General features: G+C 44.7%; 1 protein-coding gene across 4 annotated transcripts in view; it reads right to left on the bottom strand.

Moving 5' to 3' along the window:
- Positions 1-18816, bottom strand: part of LOC112256658 (formin) — a 106625-nt gene that overhangs the window by 46707 nt on the left and 41102 nt on the right. For 2 of the 4 annotated variants that reach the window (XM_024430059.2, XM_024430058.2), the window contains 7 exons: positions 17248-17335; positions 7265-7326; positions 6537-6625; positions 5339-5468; positions 5112-5258; positions 4973-5032; positions 4751-4871 (listed from right to left, as the gene is read on the bottom strand). In XM_024430059.2, the coding sequence (XP_024285827.1) occupies positions 4751-4871; positions 4973-5032; positions 5112-5258; positions 5339-5468; positions 6537-6625; positions 7265-7326; positions 17248-17335 (697 nt within the window). Of the gene's footprint in view, positions 1-4750; positions 4872-4972; positions 5033-5111; positions 5259-5338; positions 5469-6536; positions 6626-7264; positions 7327-15955; positions 16504-17247; positions 17336-18816 lie in introns of those variants that run through there. The other 2 variants (XR_006083883.1, XM_024430060.2) reach the window with 2 other exon arrangements.

Below are 18816 nucleotides of genomic sequence, written 5' to 3'. Positions count from 1 at the left end.
ACATTGGTAATGTTTTCCTCAAATTTTCTTTGTTAAAATCCCGGCCTACAATAAATGTGGCATCAAGATATGTGGTTTCCAGTTTGCATAAAGTCAAGTGAAGTTCTTCGAGGGCCGTCGTGGTATCGGCTTGAGGGGGAATATACACGGCTGTGACTATGACCGAAGGTATGTGAGGTATTGCAGGTCGGTTGAACAAAAGGACTTGAGTTCCTGTATGTTATCACAACATCATGAGTAATTAATCATGAAACATACACCCCACCCTTCTTCTTCCCAGAGAGATATTTATTCCTGTCTGCGCGATAAACTGAGAAACCAACGGGTTGAACGGACTCATACAGTATATCTCGAAAGAGCCATGTTTCTGTGAAACAGAGTATGTTACAATCCCTGATGTCTCACTGGAAGGAAATCCTTGCCCTGAGCTTGTCAACTTTATTATCCAGAGACTGAACATTAGCGAGTAATATACTCGGAAGCTATGTCCAAAAGTTATTCCAGACTGTATGTAATAACTGTCACGTTCTGACCATCGTTCGTGTGTGTTTTCCTTGTTTTAGTGTTGGTCAGGACGTGAGCTGGGTGGGCATTCTATGTTGTGTGTCTGGTTTGTCTATTTCTATGTTTGGCCTGATATGGTTCTCAATCAGAGGCAGGTGTTAGTCATTGTCTCTGATTGGGAACCATATTTAGGTAGCCTGTTTTGTGTTGGGTTTTGTGGGTGATTGTTCCTATCTTTGTGTTTGTGGCACCAGATAGGACTGTTTTGGTTTTTTCACGGTTCTTGTTTTGTAGATTGTTGTACTTTCATCTTTATTAAAGATGTACAAAACTAACCACGCTGCATTTTGATCCGCCTCTCTTTCCCCAGAAGAAAACCGTTACAATAACATATGTCACAATCGTTTGTAGAAACGGACCAAGGTGCAGCGAATGTTGAGTTCCACATTATTTATTAGAAAGTGAAACTAAGCAAATACAAAAATAAATAAACAATAAACTAACAACGAACCGTGACTACAGAGATGCTATGTGCACTAACTCAAAACAATATCCCATAAACACAGGTGGGAAAAACAGCTACTTAAATATGATCCCCAATTAGAGACAACGATTAGCAGCTGCTTCTGATTGGGAATCATACAAATCACCAACATCGAAAATGAACTAGGACACCACATAGAACTAAATAAACTAGATCACCCCCAGTCATGCCCTGACCCACTTCACCATAGAGAAACAATAGCTCTCTATGGTCAGGACGTGACAACACAAAACATTTCCTGGGCTAATAACGTAAGAGATAACACATAAAAAACAAAATACTGCAATGTCCTAGGTAGACTATCATATGTTTTTCAAAAGGACAATGACCCAACACACCTCCAGGCTGTGTAAGGGCTATCTGACCAAGAAGAAGAGTTATGGAGTGCTGCATTAGATGACCTGGGCTCCACATTCACCCAACCTCAAACCAATTGAGATGGTTTGGGAAGAGTTGGACTGCAGACTGAAGGAAATGCAGCCAACAAGTGCTCAGCATATGTGGGAACTCCTTGAAGACTGTTGGAAAAGCATTCATCATGAAGCTGGTTAAGAGAATGCAAAGAGTGTGCAAAGCGGTCATCAAGGCAAAGCGTGGCTACTTTGAAGAATCTCAAATATAAAATATATTTTGATTTGTTTAAAATTTTTTGGTTACTACATGTTATTTCATAGTTTTAATGTCTTCACTATTATTCTACAATGTATAAAATAGTAAAAAGAAAGAAAAACCCTGGAATGAGTAGGTGTGTCCAAAGTTTTGACTGGTACTGTATATAGAATATAATATTTTCCACCAAGTGCTCCAACCAGGGGGGAGGGGGGTTAGAAATGATGCAGGCAATGTTATTTGATAGACTTAAATTCTAAATATAGTAATTTTATAGATACCCACTTTTTTTTTTACAAAATATGTATTCTCTACCCTCTGCATGTTCCTTGCATCTTGCACCTTTTTTTTAACCTTTATTTTACTAGACAAGTCAGTTAGGAACAAATTCTTATTTTCAATGACGGCCTAGGAACAGCCTAGGAACAGTGGGTTTAACTGCCTGTTCAGGGGCAGAACGACAGATTTGTACCTTGTCAGCTCAGGGATTCGAACTTGCAACCTTTCGGTTACTAGTCCAACGCTCTAACAACTAGGCTACCCTGCCGCCTCTTTCAGCAAGCTGAGGAGCCTATATTTAACTGTTATGTGGGGAGGAGAGGTGGCGGTACTCTACCCCAACGACTCCACACATGGAATTCCAACCGGAGCCTCTGTCGTAAAACAGGCTTCAGGGTAAAGGCCTTGCCTCGACCTGACATTAAGGGGCATTTAAAGTAAAGACACTGTCTGATTTGCCATGGTGATGAATGCCTAACCCCTCACAGGCCTTCTGTGAAACACTAAACTCCCCTGGGCAGCAAATGAGCTCTGACTGTTCTATTTTATTTGATACTATTTCATTCAGTAGCGTCCCTGCCTCACTGTCCACCCCAATTACCCAGCAGTTAAAGAGAGCTTTAAGTGGCCGCGGCCTCCGCTAGCCCTGATGGGAGGAAAGGTCCCACTCTGTCCCCACCTAAATCCCTGGGACTGGGTGAACTAAGGATACTCTCCAGGAACATCTACATGTACTGTAGCCCCCAAAGGGACAGGCACCTCTGTGGACACATAGAAATGGACAGGCACCTTTGTGGACATATAGAAATGGACAGGCACCTTTGTGGACATATAGAAATGGACAGGCACCTCTGTGGACACATAGAAATGGACAGGCACCTTTGTGGACATATAGAAATGGACAGACACCTCTGTGGACACATAGAAATTGACAGGCACCTTTGTGGACATATATAAAGGGACATGCACCTCTGTGGACACATAGAAATGGACAGGCACCTTTGTGGACATATATAAAGGGACATGCACCTCTGTGGACACATAGAAAGGGGCAGGAAACTCTGTGGACACAAAGAAAGGGACAGGTACCGCTCTGGACTGATAGGAATGGACAGGCACCTCTGTGGACACATATAAAGGGACAGGCACCTCTGTGGACACACTGAACTGAAAGCCTCAGAAGACACTAGAGAAAACACAGTGCAACATGCAGGTATTAGTCTACAGTAGCATTGCTCCTTGTGAAGGAGAGAAGGGATGGATGGATCCTAGCACTCCCCCCCCATCCCCAGAAAGAGACCCAGAGAGAGGTCATCACCTCCTGCCCAAACAGGAAGGCAGATCAAATGAGGATCATGTTTCTGCACGGTGGAGTGGAGGAGAGGGCAGCCGCCAGGCCACGGAGTCTGACCTGCTCCCGTGCATCGTCTCGGACCAGACACGCACAGACATACATCTGCTTGGCTACTTAGGAGAGCCTCACTCTGGGGAAGAGCGATATGGAGAGAAAAATATATAGCTTGAACATCCCTGAACCTTACCAAGGCATCAAAGAGGAGGGCAAAACAGGAGTCATCATGAGGCTCCCTAGCCCCGCTAATCTCCTCTCCTTTCAGCAGTACACTCTCGACTCTCGAATGTGTTAGACACAATTAAGATGTGAATGGAAGTCATCTGATATAATTAAGACCATTTGGTTTCTTTAGGGTGGTTTATAATAGTGCAGCATAAATATTTATTCCTGGCGGCTGATGGGGAGGATAAAAATGGGAGTCATAGGTGGACCTCACCAAACACTGAGAATTCACGCTCACTGCTCCCTGCCAATACCCCGAGGACTCCCGGGTGAGACTGTAACATTTTTTTCCTGCAGTAGAGATCAAATAAGAGGGCCCTTATGTTACATTTATTGTGTTTAGGTCTTCCATTTTTCCTAATAAATGAGTGACAGCTTGAGGTGGGTCTGGGGCTCTTTTGTAGACTTAGTATTTTTCCCCCAGGTCAGAGAGGATCAGGGTTTAACAGCAATCTGCACAAGGAGGGGAGAGTGGAGAGCATATCTAATTGCTTTCATATGCCATATTATTGGTTGATTTAAATAATCACAGACACCAGGGCGCTGGGGGTGCCATGCCTTTAACCCCTGGATGGCCCAGCGGACCACTGACTGACTGGCTGGCTGGCTGAGTCCCTGGCTAACTGACTAGCTGCCTGGCAAACTGGGCGGACCATGCCGGCGAGCACTGAGCCTCTGATACCAGCCACATGAACACGTTTCTCATGAGAGTGTTGCTCGTTTACTGACTAGCAGCCTGGCGAACTGGGCGGACCATGCCGGCGAGCACCGAGCCCCTGATACCAGCCACATGAACACGTTTCTCATGAGAGTGTTGCTCGTTTACTGACTAGCTGCTTGGCGAACTGGGCGGACCATGCCGGCGAGCACCGAGCCCCTGATACCAGCTACATGAACACGTTTCTCATGAGAGTGTTGCACATTTACTGCATTTACACCCAGCTTTCGTATCATCTGTAAACATTTCAGAGAGATAGTCTTGCTTTGGCCAATATGAAGACAGTTCTCACATAAGAGCAGCGAGCATGATCAGGGCTGGGGGACATTCAAGAGTGATGATGTCATGCCTGTTAAGGAAAAGGTGTTTCAGAGCATCTGAGATCCTGAATCTATCCTGAAACACGGGAGAAGACAGAATCTACAATAAGGATCCTACTACATACAGGTCAGGATGCCTATCTGAATGCCTGGTGGTGTTCTGTGAGTTGATTATAAAAGAGTGAAATAACACATCTTACCAGTCAGGTCTCTCTTCAGCTTCCTCATGTCCTTTGTGAGGTCTTCAAACTTGACCTGAGCGGCCAGGAAGAAATCCTGTGGTTCAGGAAGTGGGAATGCACTCTTGTCTGTTCCTGCGTGCTGTAAACCAACAAACAACCCATAAATGGCAAAACATGAGGAAAATCCAGAAGTCGTTAGCTTTTAGTCCATTGTAGATAATGTGTTCATAAATATTGTACCTCGTCGAAATTGCGCAGATAGTATGCAACCACATAATCCACCAGACTGATACGATTGTCCTAAAAGATACAAAGGTCAGACAGGAAGTATACTGTAGATAAAACCAGTATAATACGTGTTCATGTGTGATGAGTGTACCCTGCTCTTGACGTCCTTCAGTTTGGGCAGGATCTCCAGGCCAAAGCCATCAGCTTGACCTCGCGTCCTGTTGCCTCCGTTCATGTAGTTCCCAAAGGCTAGGACCAGCCCTATCACATCCTTCACACTGCTACAGTCTAGCAGATCCTGACACACACACACACACGGTCAGCATGTTATAAGCTCATACAATAACAAACCAAGATTGAAGTCATGTCCAGTCTTACTTTGCTCACGGTGGAGACTATTTCTACTTTGCGGTGGATGGAGGACATGGAGTCGAGGAAGATAGACTGGAATATGATGCAGTGGGACCGGCCAGAGAAGTCTGGAATCTGGGAGAGTTCATACAAGAACCTGCACAAGAGGAAATAATGTGTTATGACAAAATTAAACTAAATGTCCAACAGGAAGAACTATTTTTAATCCTTGGCTGTGCTGCTTCCACACACACACGGCTGAGTCAGTATAGCTTTTAACTAGCAGCTGATAGTCATGAGTCGTCCTGCTCTGATAGTTTGATAGGTCCAGGGTCAACTGAAGGAGGGCCAGAGCGCTGATTGATCAAAGGGAGCATCAGGCCGACTCATGTAAACAGGGACATATCCGAGGAGAGCAGTAATATCCTGTGGGATCAGGCTGCTGATGGAGGCAGACACTGAGTGGGTATGACTCACAGTCTAGTGACAGCTCTGTTCAAACATGGCCCTCAACCCCACAGTGACAAGTCATTAACAGGCCAGCTACGTTTAACCCCCATGGGAGAGACGCCTCCCTGAGAGCCAGCAGCCGTCTAACTCTCTCGTTCACTCAGAGACACACATGTGAACACACACACACACACACACACAAACACACACACACACACACACACACACACACACACACACTGTGTAAGACACACAAACATGCAACACACACGCAAACATGCACGTGTTTCGAGTCAGTCAGACAGCTATGGAGCTTTCAGATCATGGAGGTTGCAAACAGACCAGGAACAAATATTTACAGTCTGAGTAACAATAAGGAGCTTGGTTTATTTACTTATTAAAAGAGAAATAAACACAAAATTGATGCCACCTTTTCTAAGTTATGTTTATGTTAAATATCTCCCTATAATGGTTTGGCTCTAAAGAACCACTCGATATGACGAGTGAGCCTCAGGCTGCCAGAGACCAAAGTGTTTCATAATCAAACTGTTTGTCTCTGGCTGTACACATTAGAAACCACATGATGCATTTCTAAAAAAAAACTCTCAGCCAAAATCAAAGTAGCCTCTGAAATTGTGTTGACGTGTTGAATTCACAGGAGGGGATGGTTTTCTGTGTGTATGAGGTTGTAGTTCTCTGACTGCAGTAGAAGTCAGGGTCCAGTGTTCTACTACCCATCTCCCTGAACCCTTGGGTGCTGGAGAAGTACTCATACTGTTCAGGCTTGTCCAGTAGCTTCACCTCATCCTCCTTGGATGTTTCATAGTGTTTTTTGATCTTCTGCAGCTCGTCACTAGTGGCCCTCTGTGATCACACACAAACAGGACAGGTTAGAGGACAACAATAGAGCTGTAACAATGAACGATTTAGACATAGTCAACGCAAAACAAGACAGAATAGCAATAGACAAATGTTGAGTGTGATATCACTGAGAAATGAGCTGTAGGCTAGCAGATGTTAAGGAGCACTGGTGTAGTTTAACAAAAGCATGCGGAGAAAAATACTTAATGGCCCAGTGTGGTCAAAAACGTTATTTTCCTGTGTTTTATATATATTTCCACACTATGAAGTTGGAATAATAGTATGAAATGGTGAACATGATGATAATACCCTTTTAGTGTAAGGGCTTTTTGAAAAGACGACAGGAAATTTTGGTGGTAAATTAGTTAATAGACCAATTAGAAAGAGAGTTCAAACCTCTCTGCCAATAAGATCTAATTTTCAGATTTCCCCTCCCCACTCAGACCACTCACAGACAGTCATCGCAGAATTATTTTTGACTATTTTAATTGAAAACAATCACAGTAAGGAACTTAATTGTTACCATAAATGATTTGATATTGTGATAAAAACAGCTGCATTGGACCTTTAAAAAGGAGTTTGTCATCTCACATTTCTCTCATGCTGTTGCGATGACTTTACAACACACTTCTGAATACTCACATTTTCATATAAAGCCTCGATGGTCTCCAAGTCCACCACAGAGTTATCCACAGTCAAAACAGCTGGAACAGTACATTCACTTATTAGAGGCATTCTCTTATAAAGATGAAATATGTTGGGCAAGCATGCTGTCTCAATTGCTTCCTGGGTTTGGAGCCCAACTTGTCAAAGAGGTTAAATGCATAGACATGCTATGTACAAAAGGATTGGATAGCAACTAAACACTAGCATATTTCAGATGCTAACATACACATCACGGATCATCTTAACCCTCCTGCTGTGTTCGTTTCATGTTAATTCATTCTGTGTTCCCGGTCCAAAATGACCGCCCCATTATAGCTGATTATAAATCCATAATAATACATATATAATCACCTAATGTTGGGTTAGATCTTTGTTTCAACTTACGTTCTTGTGAACATTATATGTTTTGAACTTCTATTTGCTATTTATGGCCAGTAGGCCTCATTGACCTGAGCTCATACGACTCGTTTTTGAGTAAAAAAAAAGCATAATGTATGGATTATTTTGACTATAACAAATACTCAGAGATTGTATATATTGAAACATATTGTGCTATTTATCACAGAATACACAGAATATACCAGTGTCATGATCAAAGATATGTTCAAGAGCCTCACATACAGTATATTGTCTGGTCATTGTGCTGCCACAGATTGAATTGTGAGCAAGGCCTCAAAAAAGCTTATTATTATATACCAGAGCTGCAAGAAAAGTTCTATATATTATTGAAACAATGTTGCAATTGTTTGTGAGAATGCCAACAGGTGTGGTTCCTGTGGGGGAAAGATTCTATTGGGGAAAGGTTCCTGTGCGGTTTGCCATGGAAGCCAAGGGGAGTGAGGTGTGTGTGTGTTCAAACACACATGCATGTGGGGGTCAGGGAGAGGAAGTGTGTCCATCTGATGAATGGGCATGTGCCTGAACTAAATTTTATACACTAATTGTAGTCTCACCCATTCATTTCTAATGACCGGTCATTTTTGACTGGGAACACCACAGGTGTACAAAAGTTAAATAAAACACCCAAAATGTAATGAAAATCATCCAAATGTATTTTGTGTGTTCAGATGCCCTGTGTGGACAAAGTCATGGAACCTTATTGTCACGTTCTGACCTTAGTTATTTTGTTATGTCTTTGTTTTAGTATGGTCAGGGCGTGAATTGGGTGGGTTGTCTATGTTCCCTTTTCTATGTGGTGTTTTTGTGTTTGGCCTGGTATGGTTCTCAATCAGAGGCAGGTGTCATTAGTTGTCTCTGATTGAGCATCATACTTAGGTAGCCTTTTCCCACCTGTGTGGTGTGGGTGATTATTTTCTGTTCAGTGTTTTTTCAGCACCATCCAGGACTGTTCATTTGTCGTTTTGTTTCAGTGTTCAATTATTTTATTAAAGAATATGGACACTTACTTAATAATCATGGCCTCTAAACCTTCAAGCTGCATACTGGACCCTATTCCAACTAAACTACTGAAAGAGCTGCTTCCTGTGCTTGGCCCTCCTATGTTGAACATAATAAATGGCTTTCTATCCACCGGATGTGTACCAAACTCACTAAAAGTGGAAGTAATAAAGCCTCTCTTGAAAAAGCCAAACCTTGACCCAGAAAATATAAAAAACTATCGGCCTATATCGAATCTTCCATTCCTCTCAAAAATTTTAGAAAAGGCTGTTGCGCAGCAACTCACTGCCTTCCTGAAGACAAACAATGTATACGAAATGCTTCAGTCTGGTTTTAGACCCCATCATAGCACTGAGACTACACTTGTGAAGGTGGTAAATGACATTTTAATGGCATCGGACCGAGGCTCTGCATCTGTCCTCGTGCTCCTAGACCTTAGTGCTGCTTTTGATACCATCGATCACCACATTCTTTTGGAGAGATTGGAAACCCAAATTGGTCTACACGGACAAGTTCTGGCCTGGTTTAGATCTTATCTGTCGGAAAGATATCAGTTTGTCTCTGTGAATGGTTTGTCCTCTGACAAATCAACTGTACATTTCGGTGTTCCTCAAGGTTCCATTTTAGGACCACTATTGTTTTCACTATATATTTTACCTCTTGGGGATGTCATTCGAAAACATAATGTTAACTTTCACTGCTATGCAGATGACACACAGCTGTACATTTCAATGAAACATGGTGAAGCCCCAAATAAAACTGTGAAGGACCTCGGTGTTACTCTGGACCCTGATCTCTCTTTTGAAGAACATATCAAGACCATTTCAAGGACAGCTTTTTTCCATCTACGTAACATTGCAAAAATCAGAAACTTTCTGTCCAAAAATGATGCAGAAAAATTAATCTATTCTTTTGTCACTTCTAGGTTAGACTACTGCAATGCTCTACTTTCCGGCTACCCGGATAAAGCACTAAATAAACTTCAGTTAGTGCTAAATACGGCTGCTAGAATCCTGACTAGAACCAAAAAATTTGATCATATTACTCCAGTGCTAGCCTCTCTACACTGGTTTCCTGTCAAAGCAAGGGCTGATTTCAAGGTTTTACTGCTAACCTACAAAGCATTACATGGGCTTGCTCCTACCTATCACTCTGATTTGGTCCTGCCGTACATACCTACACGTACGCTACGGTCACAAGACGCAGGCCTCCTAATTGTCCCTAGAATTTCTAAGCAAACAGCTGAAGGCAGGGCTTTCTCCTATAGAGCTCCATTTTTATGGAACGGTCTGCCTACCCATGTCAGAGACGCAAACTCGGTGTCAATCTTTAAGTCTTTACTGAAGACTCATCTCTTCAGTGGGTCATATGATTGAGTGTAGTCTGGCCCAGGAGTGGGAAGGTGAACGGAAAGGCTCTGGAGCAACGAACCGCCCTTGCTGTCTCTGCCTGGCCATTTCCACTGGGATTCTCTGCCTCTAACCCTATTACAGAGGCTGAGTCACTGGCTTACTGGGGCTCTCTCATGCCGTCCCTGGAGGGGGTGCGTCACCTGAGTGGGTTGATTCACTGATGTGGTCATCCTGTCTGGGTTGGCGTCCCCCCTTGGGTTGTGCCGTGGCGGAGATCTTTGTGGGCTATACTCAGCCTTGTCTCAGGATGGTAAGTTGGTGGTTGAAGATATCCCTCTAGTGGTGTGGGGGCTGTGCTTTGGCAAAGTGGGTGGGGTTATATCCTTCCTGTTTGGCCCTGTCCGGGGGTGTCCTCGGATGGGGCCACAGTGTCTCCTGACCCCTCCTGTCTCAGCCTCCAGTATTTATGCTGCAGTAGTTTGTGTCGGGGGGGCTAGGGTCAGTTTGTTATATCTGGAGTACTTCTCCTGTCCTATCCGGTGTCCTGTGTGAATTTAAGTGTGCTTTCTCTAATTCTCTCTTTCTCTCTTTCTTTCTCTCTCTCGGAGGACCTGAGCCCTAGGACCATGCCCCAGGACTACCTGACATGATGACTCCTTGCTGTCCCCAGTCCACCTGGCCGTGCTGCTGCTCCAGTTTCAACTGTTCTGCCTTATTATTATTGGACCATGCTGGTCATTTATGAGCATTTGAACATCTTGGCCATGTTCTGTTATAATCTCCACCCGGCACAGCCAGAAGAGGACTTCTACACCTGCATTGCTTGCTGTTTGGGGTTTTAGGCTGGGTTTCTGTACAGCACTTTGAGATATCAGCTGATGTACAAAGGGCTATATAAATAAATTTGATTTGATTTGATTTGACTTACCACGCTGCGCATTGGTCATCCTTTTCTTCCACCTACGACGACCGTTAAACTTATGACAGTCAGATTAAATGAACTACATTTTTCAGAGAGAAAATGTGTAAATCGGTCCAATTCGACCAGAACACAGCAGGAGGGTTAACTATCTACTTTAAATACATAATACTCATGTCTATTATTTTGTTAAGTCATTTAACATTAGACAACTTTTGAGGTCTGACATGTCTGACAAACTTTGATTTTGGAGTGAGTGAATGAGAGTATTAGGGAGTGGTGGGGTATCTGGGAGTGTGGTCAGGCTGGACAGGGCAGCTGTGGTGTCAGAGCACAGCAAAGCAGTGCCCAGAGCCCACCTCACACGGGGGCTCTCCTCTCTGGCCGACATGCAGAGGACTAAGCCTATAGGCCACGGGTCACAGGAGAGAGCCTGTAACTGTTTAACCCCAGGACCTGTAGCCAGAACCACCACAGTCTCCAGTAATGATCTCTAAAGGGGGGCTGCATAGAGAGAGGAGGGGGGAGAGAGAGAGAGAGAGAGAGAGAGAGGGAGAGAAAAAGAGAAAGCAAGTCTCTTATCAGCAAAAGAGAAAGTGTGTGAGAGAAAAAGTAAGAGAGGGAGAGCCCTGCTCAGTGTCTCAGAGAGACGAGTCATGGCTTTATGGCTGGGTGCAGGTCAGGGAGGAAAGGAGAGAGCATAGGAGGGAGCAGACTGGGAGGGATGGCTCCTTGTCTCATAGCTGATATGGATCTGTGTGCTGTCAGTTACAGACTGCAGAGCGACACCTGCTCTCAGATCAGCCTAAAACGGACCCAGTGTGAGTGGAAACAAGCCCCTCTCCACACCACTGTAGCTGCATCATGTCTCAGAGTCACATGACTAGCAAAGAGCCACCAGTGAAGTCAAGCCAGAAGCACATGACTGTACTGTATAGAGCGACACCCTGGATTCATTATGACATGTCACCTTCAATCTCCACACAAGGCCTCCAAATCAGAAGAAAAAGATCTGCGTCCGAGAATCCAAGCATTCTTCCACTGACGTCCACAGCTTCCACAAGCCCCTACGACCAGCTAGGGCAGTAGAGCAGCCCTGGAGGCTAGATTAAAGTGGAGAGCAGCAGGCTGCAGAGCAGGCTGGAGGTGGTGGCCATTTCCTACCGCTTATTAGAGTGGATTACTCAAGGCCTCAGCACGCCCGCCATGCAACCGTCAATCACACACCAAAGGAGGGCCGCAGTGCAGCACAGTGCTCTGAGCCAAGGGGGCCAGAGCCTGGATATCTCTCCACACCGGGAGATCAAAGGAACCCAGTCGCAGCCTCACTCCCTTTCCCTCCACTTCTCACTCATCGCTCAGGGTGTGTGGTGTGTGTGGTGAGGTGTGGGGGAACCTCCCCTCTGCCTTGAACTGTGGTGGCCCAGGAGGTCCCCCAGCCAGTCTCAGGCCCTCCGTTGGCCCCCTCTCTCCCCTCTCCCTGCACTGGGTAACCAGAGCCCCTCTCCCTTGTCTCCCCCTCCCTAGTGGATGTAATTACATTACATGTCCCATGTCCTTTTAATTTGCCAACAAAGAGCAGGCAAGCAGGTGAGGCCAGGGACCAGGGCCCTTAGAAGTGCTTATTAGGCCACTCTGCTGAATTGTCAGATTCAAATTGTCCATTTCACCTACACCTCCCATTAAGGCTGTAGGAAGCAGGCTCATGCTGGGAGAGAGCAGGCTCTTTTATTGGGGGTTCTTTACCTCGACACCGACAAAAAGAGGAGAGAGAACAAAAAAAATGAAAACCAAAAACAGTAGCTTGACCCAATGTGTTGCTTGGCTTGCATTGGGCTGCCGTTTTATAGTGGTGGTGTGGTGTCTGCTGACTGCAAAGGTGGATTTATACACACTCAGATCATTAGCAGGGTGTCGCTCCCATTAGGTGGTGGAAACCGTCACTGGCAACAATGAACAGATCCGCCGGGCCACTAAGACTGCCAACCCCTCCACTCCCAGTCGCAGTATCAAACCAACGCACCCAGGCTTAGAACTATGCACAGGACGGATTTATTCATCCCCCTCCCACCGCTTTTCATACCCCGCCAACACCTCTGAATTTCCTTGGGACTCCCACCCGCTACCGCAAGAACTGGTTCCGATCCTAACCGCAGACCTGCAATGTTATTTTAAGGGTATGTGACGCAGATCACTTGCCAGCCATGGTCCCAGCAATTTTTAGCCCTACAGTCAATATCAAAATGCGCTAAAATAACCTAAGAAATAGGTTAAAATACCCAGAGATTCTCACGTGGCCCATTATATTAGGCTATCGGTATTACTGGGCTATATCAGCCAATAGATAAGACATTGTTTGAAGAGAGCGGAGTTGGAGAGATTTGCACTTTATCTTGAGCAACGTTTTATAGCCTGCCTTTTAGGAGTGGGACTATTTTCAGACGGAGACAAATATGGGTGATCAATATGTATTTCTAGGGAAAGTAGCAAAATATAGCATAATCATATTTAGAAATTACATTTCCTTGGAAAGATAACTGCCCCGTGCTTCTCTGCCCATTCATAGGCTATAGCCTAGTCTATTTAATTGAGACCATATGCGCACCTGATCTCGCATGTATGGCTACTGAACTTGAAGCAGCAAGAATGATGAGAGCGGGTCACACCCTGATCTGTCTCACCTGTCTTCGTGATTGTCTCCACCCCCCTCCAGGTGTCACCCATCTTCCCCATTACCCCCTGTGTATTTATACCTGTGTCCTCTGTTTGTCTTTTGCCAGTTCGTTTTGTTTCGTCAAGCCTACCAATGTTTTCCCTCTGCTCCTTTCTCTCGATTGTTCTTGTTTTCCTGGTGTTGACCATTCTGCTTGCTCTGACCCTGCCTGCCATCCTGTACCTTTGCCCCACCTATCTGGAATACTGACCTCTGCCTATCCTGACCCTGAGCCTGCCTGACGTCCTGTACCTTTGTCCAACCTATCTGGATTACTGATCCCTGCTTGCTCTTGACCTGTCTTTTGCCTTCCCCTGTTGGATGAATAAACTGTTGTTACTTCGACGTTGTCTGTATCTGGGTCTTACCTGAAACGTGATAGTACGAACTGGCCATGACTGACACAGCAGATCCGGGCCAGCTGCGCAACACCATCTCCTCCCAAGGAGCCACCATCAGTAAGCACGAGGAATTGCTTCAAGGCCTTATGGAGGGGGTCCAAATGTTGGCTGAACGCCATGACCGGGCGTTGGACATTTTGCTGGAGCAATTTTGCAGGTTGTCTGGGAGGCAACCTACCATGGTGGTAACCCCACAGCCCCTCAGTAACTCAGCTGTTAGCTGTGCCGTCTCATCGGTCACTCCACATTCTCAGGAGCCCCGCTTACCTCCCCGGGACGGGGAGGACCAGGCTCACTGATAGGAGCGAGTACTCTGATGGGCCATATGGAGAACTTTTCTGCTTCGCTTGTTCGCACCCCTTTTCATGCCAATCTGCTGTGGGGAAACCAGTCTAAATCTCTCCGGGTCCTCATTGACTCTGGAGCTTTTTGGACGCTACCCTTGCTTCTGAGCTGAACATCCCCACTCAGCCCCTCTCCATTCCAATGGATGTTAGAGCACTGGACGGGCGCTCTATAGGCCGGGTCACTCATTATACCACTCCCATCAACCTACAGGTGTCTGGGAATCACAGGGAGACTATTCAATTTCTACTCACCAAGTCTCCTCAGATTCCCATGGTTTTGGGATTCTCCTGGCTCCAGCAACACAATCCCCTCATCAACTGGTCTACTGGTGCCATCACGGGCTGAAGTCCATTCTGCCACGCCAAGTGTCTGAAGTTAGTGCAACTTGCTCCGGGACGTCTTCCTGGGGGCTCGGAAGGTGCCCCGGACCTCTCCGCCATTCCCGCGGAGTACCATGACCTTCGGGAGGTGTTCAACAAGGCCCGGGCCACTTCGCTTCCACCAAACCGACTATATGACTGCGGGATTGACTTTCTCCCTAGCACCACTCCACCCTGGGGACTGTAATCGCTGTCGGGACTGGAGACCAGGGCTATGGAGACCTACGTTGGGGACCCCCAAACTTCAGGATTAATACATCCTTCATCCTCTCCCGCCTGCACAGGGTTCTTCTTTGTAGAGAAGAAGGACACGACCCTGCGCTAGGGCTGGGCGACATGACGATATATATCATGTGACTATAGAAAAACCTATCATTTCATTTTATTTTGTTGTGTCGCAAATCACACTCTTACGGCAATATTTTTTGTCAATTGGACGAGGCTTTGGATGACGCACACGTGCCGTGTGGAAGGAAATTTGCAACACAAACAAACATGGAGGAGAGTGAACGTGACACAGAGCACGGAGACACGGGGCTCGCACCTAAAAGAGGGGCTACTTCGGTCACATGGACGTGGTTTGGGTATGAAAAGTCCGACACAGACCAGAAAACCGTCCTCTGCAAAATATACCGCAGGCTCAAACACCACTAATCTCTTTTACCACCTACGCAAGAATCATGTCAAACAATACAGAGAGAGTCTACGGATGAGACCCAAAAAAGTACAGTCGAGTGCTCAAAACAAACCCCCGACTCAGACGTTGCAAGAGGATTTTGCCCGTGGCACACTATATGGCAAAGAATCACGAAGATGGAAGGAGATAACAGCTGCCATTAAAACTTTCATCTGCAAAGACATGGCCCCAGTTTACACGGTCGAGAAACGAGGGTTTCGTGAGTTGGTGCTGACACTCGACCCAAGATACCAAATGCAAATTAATATGTGACACGTATTAATGCCAAAATAACATGCAAAACAGGCAAGCCCCCCCAAAATAATATATATTTCAGGCCTATATTTATTTTGTTTGCAACTATATTTGAAATGTTTTCTATTTACCTTTTAAGATTTTATAAAATAATATTTTATATTTTGTTACATGCTTAATAGAAAATGTGCACAAAGGTTCTAAATGAAAGGAGAAATAATCAAATATGAGTAAGTACCTTTTATTTGTTGAGTATAATTCAAAATGTAATAAGAAATAGGCCTTTACATGTGGTCATTTTATATAAACTACTTATTCATTGAATTTACAGAAAATGTGATATATCGTGATATGTATCGTTATTGGGATATGAAATTACCAATATCGGGATATGAGATTTTGACCATATCCCTCAGCCCTACCCTGCGCCCGTGCATCAATGACATAATGGTGAAGAACCGCTACCAGCTCCCACTCATCTCCTCTGCCTTAGAGCCGCTCCAGGGGGCCACCGTGTTATCCAAGCTGGATCTACGGAACGCCTACCACCTGGTGCGGATATGGGAGGTAGATGAGTGGAAGACCGCCTTCAACACGGCCAGAGGCCACTACGAGTATTTGGTCATGCCATTAGGTCCCCTGCTGTGTTCCAAGCTCTGGTAAATGATGTTCTCCGCGACATGTTGAATCGGTTCGTCTTCGTCTACATTGATGACATCCTCTTCTTCTCCCGCTCCGCATATAAAGCAGAAAGATGACCGTTTCCAAATAATCTGAAGGACAACAACAATATTTGAGTCCCAAAATTGTCTGTCTGACCGACCGCTCCCAACCGCAGGATGAAAAATGCTGATTGTACAATGATGTCAGACCGCAGGTCCTGCCGTCATCCCGCGAAAATGCAGCCCTCTACCCTGGCTGTCGCCAACGGATCCAATTTATGCACGCCTAACCGCTGTGTCAGATTTTCCCCGCACCATTCACATATATAAACACATATAGTCCAATACACATACACAACCAAATACTCCACTCCTCTTTAGCTCAAAAGGGAAAATATTGATGTGATTTTGACCAGTGTAGGAAGGATTGAAGCTGGTGAAACAGAATTCTCAGCAAAAATGTCTAATGTCATTCCAATACTGTTCACTCACAACATTATGCACTAGTTTGGAAAACTTGGAAATCTTCCATGTTCCACATGAAACACAAATTCATCTATAAAAGTGGAACTAGTCACACATTAGGACCTGTCAAGAGGCAGGAAACAATTTGCGCCAGGCTTCAACATGTCTTCACTAAAAATAACCACTTGCATCTGCAATTTATCAAGTGTCTTTTCTAATCTAGTGAAAATAGGATTGCAACTGATGTTTATTACTGTTTAATCGAAAAAAGAACAGCCTTGTTTAACAGACAGGAAATGAATGGTTTTCAGAAATAGTACAATATCCTCCTGTAAAAAAAGCTGCCAAACAACTTGGTTTTAACACAGACCATTAAATGTTTGCTCTCACCTTGCTGAATGTCCTTCATTTCCAGGTGCAGACTTGAGATGAGGATGCCCACTGCTTGGGAACGTTTCCCATCCAGCAGCTTGATAATCTGCAGGAGAGACATACCGGTAAACGTCATCACTTAATCACAGTGATTATATCGGAGAGCGAGAATAATATTGGCATTATATATCCTTTATTTGATCATCATATCCATTTGATTCAACTGGCACCGTTTATACAGTTGAAAAGATCCAGACCAACAGTTCATTTAAAAAAATGCAATTAAGATTTATTATAATATGATATGCTGTACACACTGTAAGTCATCCACTGTCTTTTTCCCAGAGGGGCCAAAGGAAAGTATCACTTAGTCACTTCCCAGAGCCAGACCACTTGAAGATAGATTGACTCTGGGTGGGGACAGAAGAAGTGCTCTAAAGAAGAGTAACATACAACATACTAACATCTCTGTGGAGTGTCTGGATTGACCCTAAAGCCAGACTCATCTACACAATGTCATAATCCTTCACGGTCCATGATAACAGGCAGGGATTGAGTAAGGATAGAAACCCACAGGTTTCAGCATGCCTTATCAAATGGCATCCCTAACAGTACAGAGCACAGAGTACAGAGAACAAGTTCCCCTGTAAAAGTGCATTAATTATATAGTAGGGCCCGGGACAATATCAGTATCACGATACTCATTTGTATCGTGGCAAAGAAGCAAAACACAAAGCAGATTTGATTTCTTTAGGAAAACAGCCCTAATGTTGGAAACAAACATCATTATGTTGTCATCCAGAGTCACATTTCCTAGCTGTATAACACATTATTTGACATAAAGCATGTTTTTAAAGGACCACAGAGTTTGGTCTGCTTCTTGTTTTCCTTTTTACCATAAAAACAAACATCACAATACTGGTATTGTGACAGCCCTACGATATAGTAAAAAATATTAAGTCACAGGAAAGTAAAAAAGTAAACCATAAAAGGACATATTTTCAGTGTGGAAGAGCAGGCAAGGTTTTTTTTATAACAAACTATAAATTCACAGGATTTTTATTTGTGCCTACACATGGTCACAATTACTTATGACTGAATTACCCATAAAGCTAGAAACAGTTTTGGCAAGGTAAAGCCCAGCTCTAAAACTTAATGTCTCAGCCTTCTTCATTAGGTAACACTGGCCGTTATTACTGCATCTCAGCTACTGGGCCATCCAGTGGGAACCAAGGAGCAGAAGCCTTAGAAGTGAGTATTGCATTACAGAAGGTAAGAGTGCATGCTGCTTCCACGTCCATTACTAATATCACACTAGGGATCTCCTGTACAGGGACATGAGAGGGGATCAGGCAGAGTGAGAGGCTTTTCCAACACCTTTAATGAACTGCACTGGTTGGGCCACACTAAAAGCCTTCCAGGAACCCTGGCCACTCGCTGTGGCTCCAGAAGCACCAATTAGCCCGACCAGTTAACTTAATGAGAAAAGACAACTGATCTGGAGGAACAAGCCTGGATGCTTACTCTCAGACACGCAAGGAAGGAACCTGCTGATGCTAAGAGTTCTCTGTTCGCAATCCATGACAA

The sequence above is a fragment of the Oncorhynchus tshawytscha genome, linkage group LG08 (genome assembly GCF_018296145.1).
Source record: "Oncorhynchus tshawytscha isolate Ot180627B linkage group LG08, Otsh_v2.0, whole genome shotgun sequence".
In the NCBI taxonomy this organism is placed as follows: Eukaryota; Metazoa; Chordata; class Actinopteri; order Salmoniformes; family Salmonidae; genus Oncorhynchus; species Oncorhynchus tshawytscha.
The sequence above is the reverse complement of the archived record's forward strand: the minus strand, read 5'-3'. Positions and strand labels throughout refer to the sequence as shown.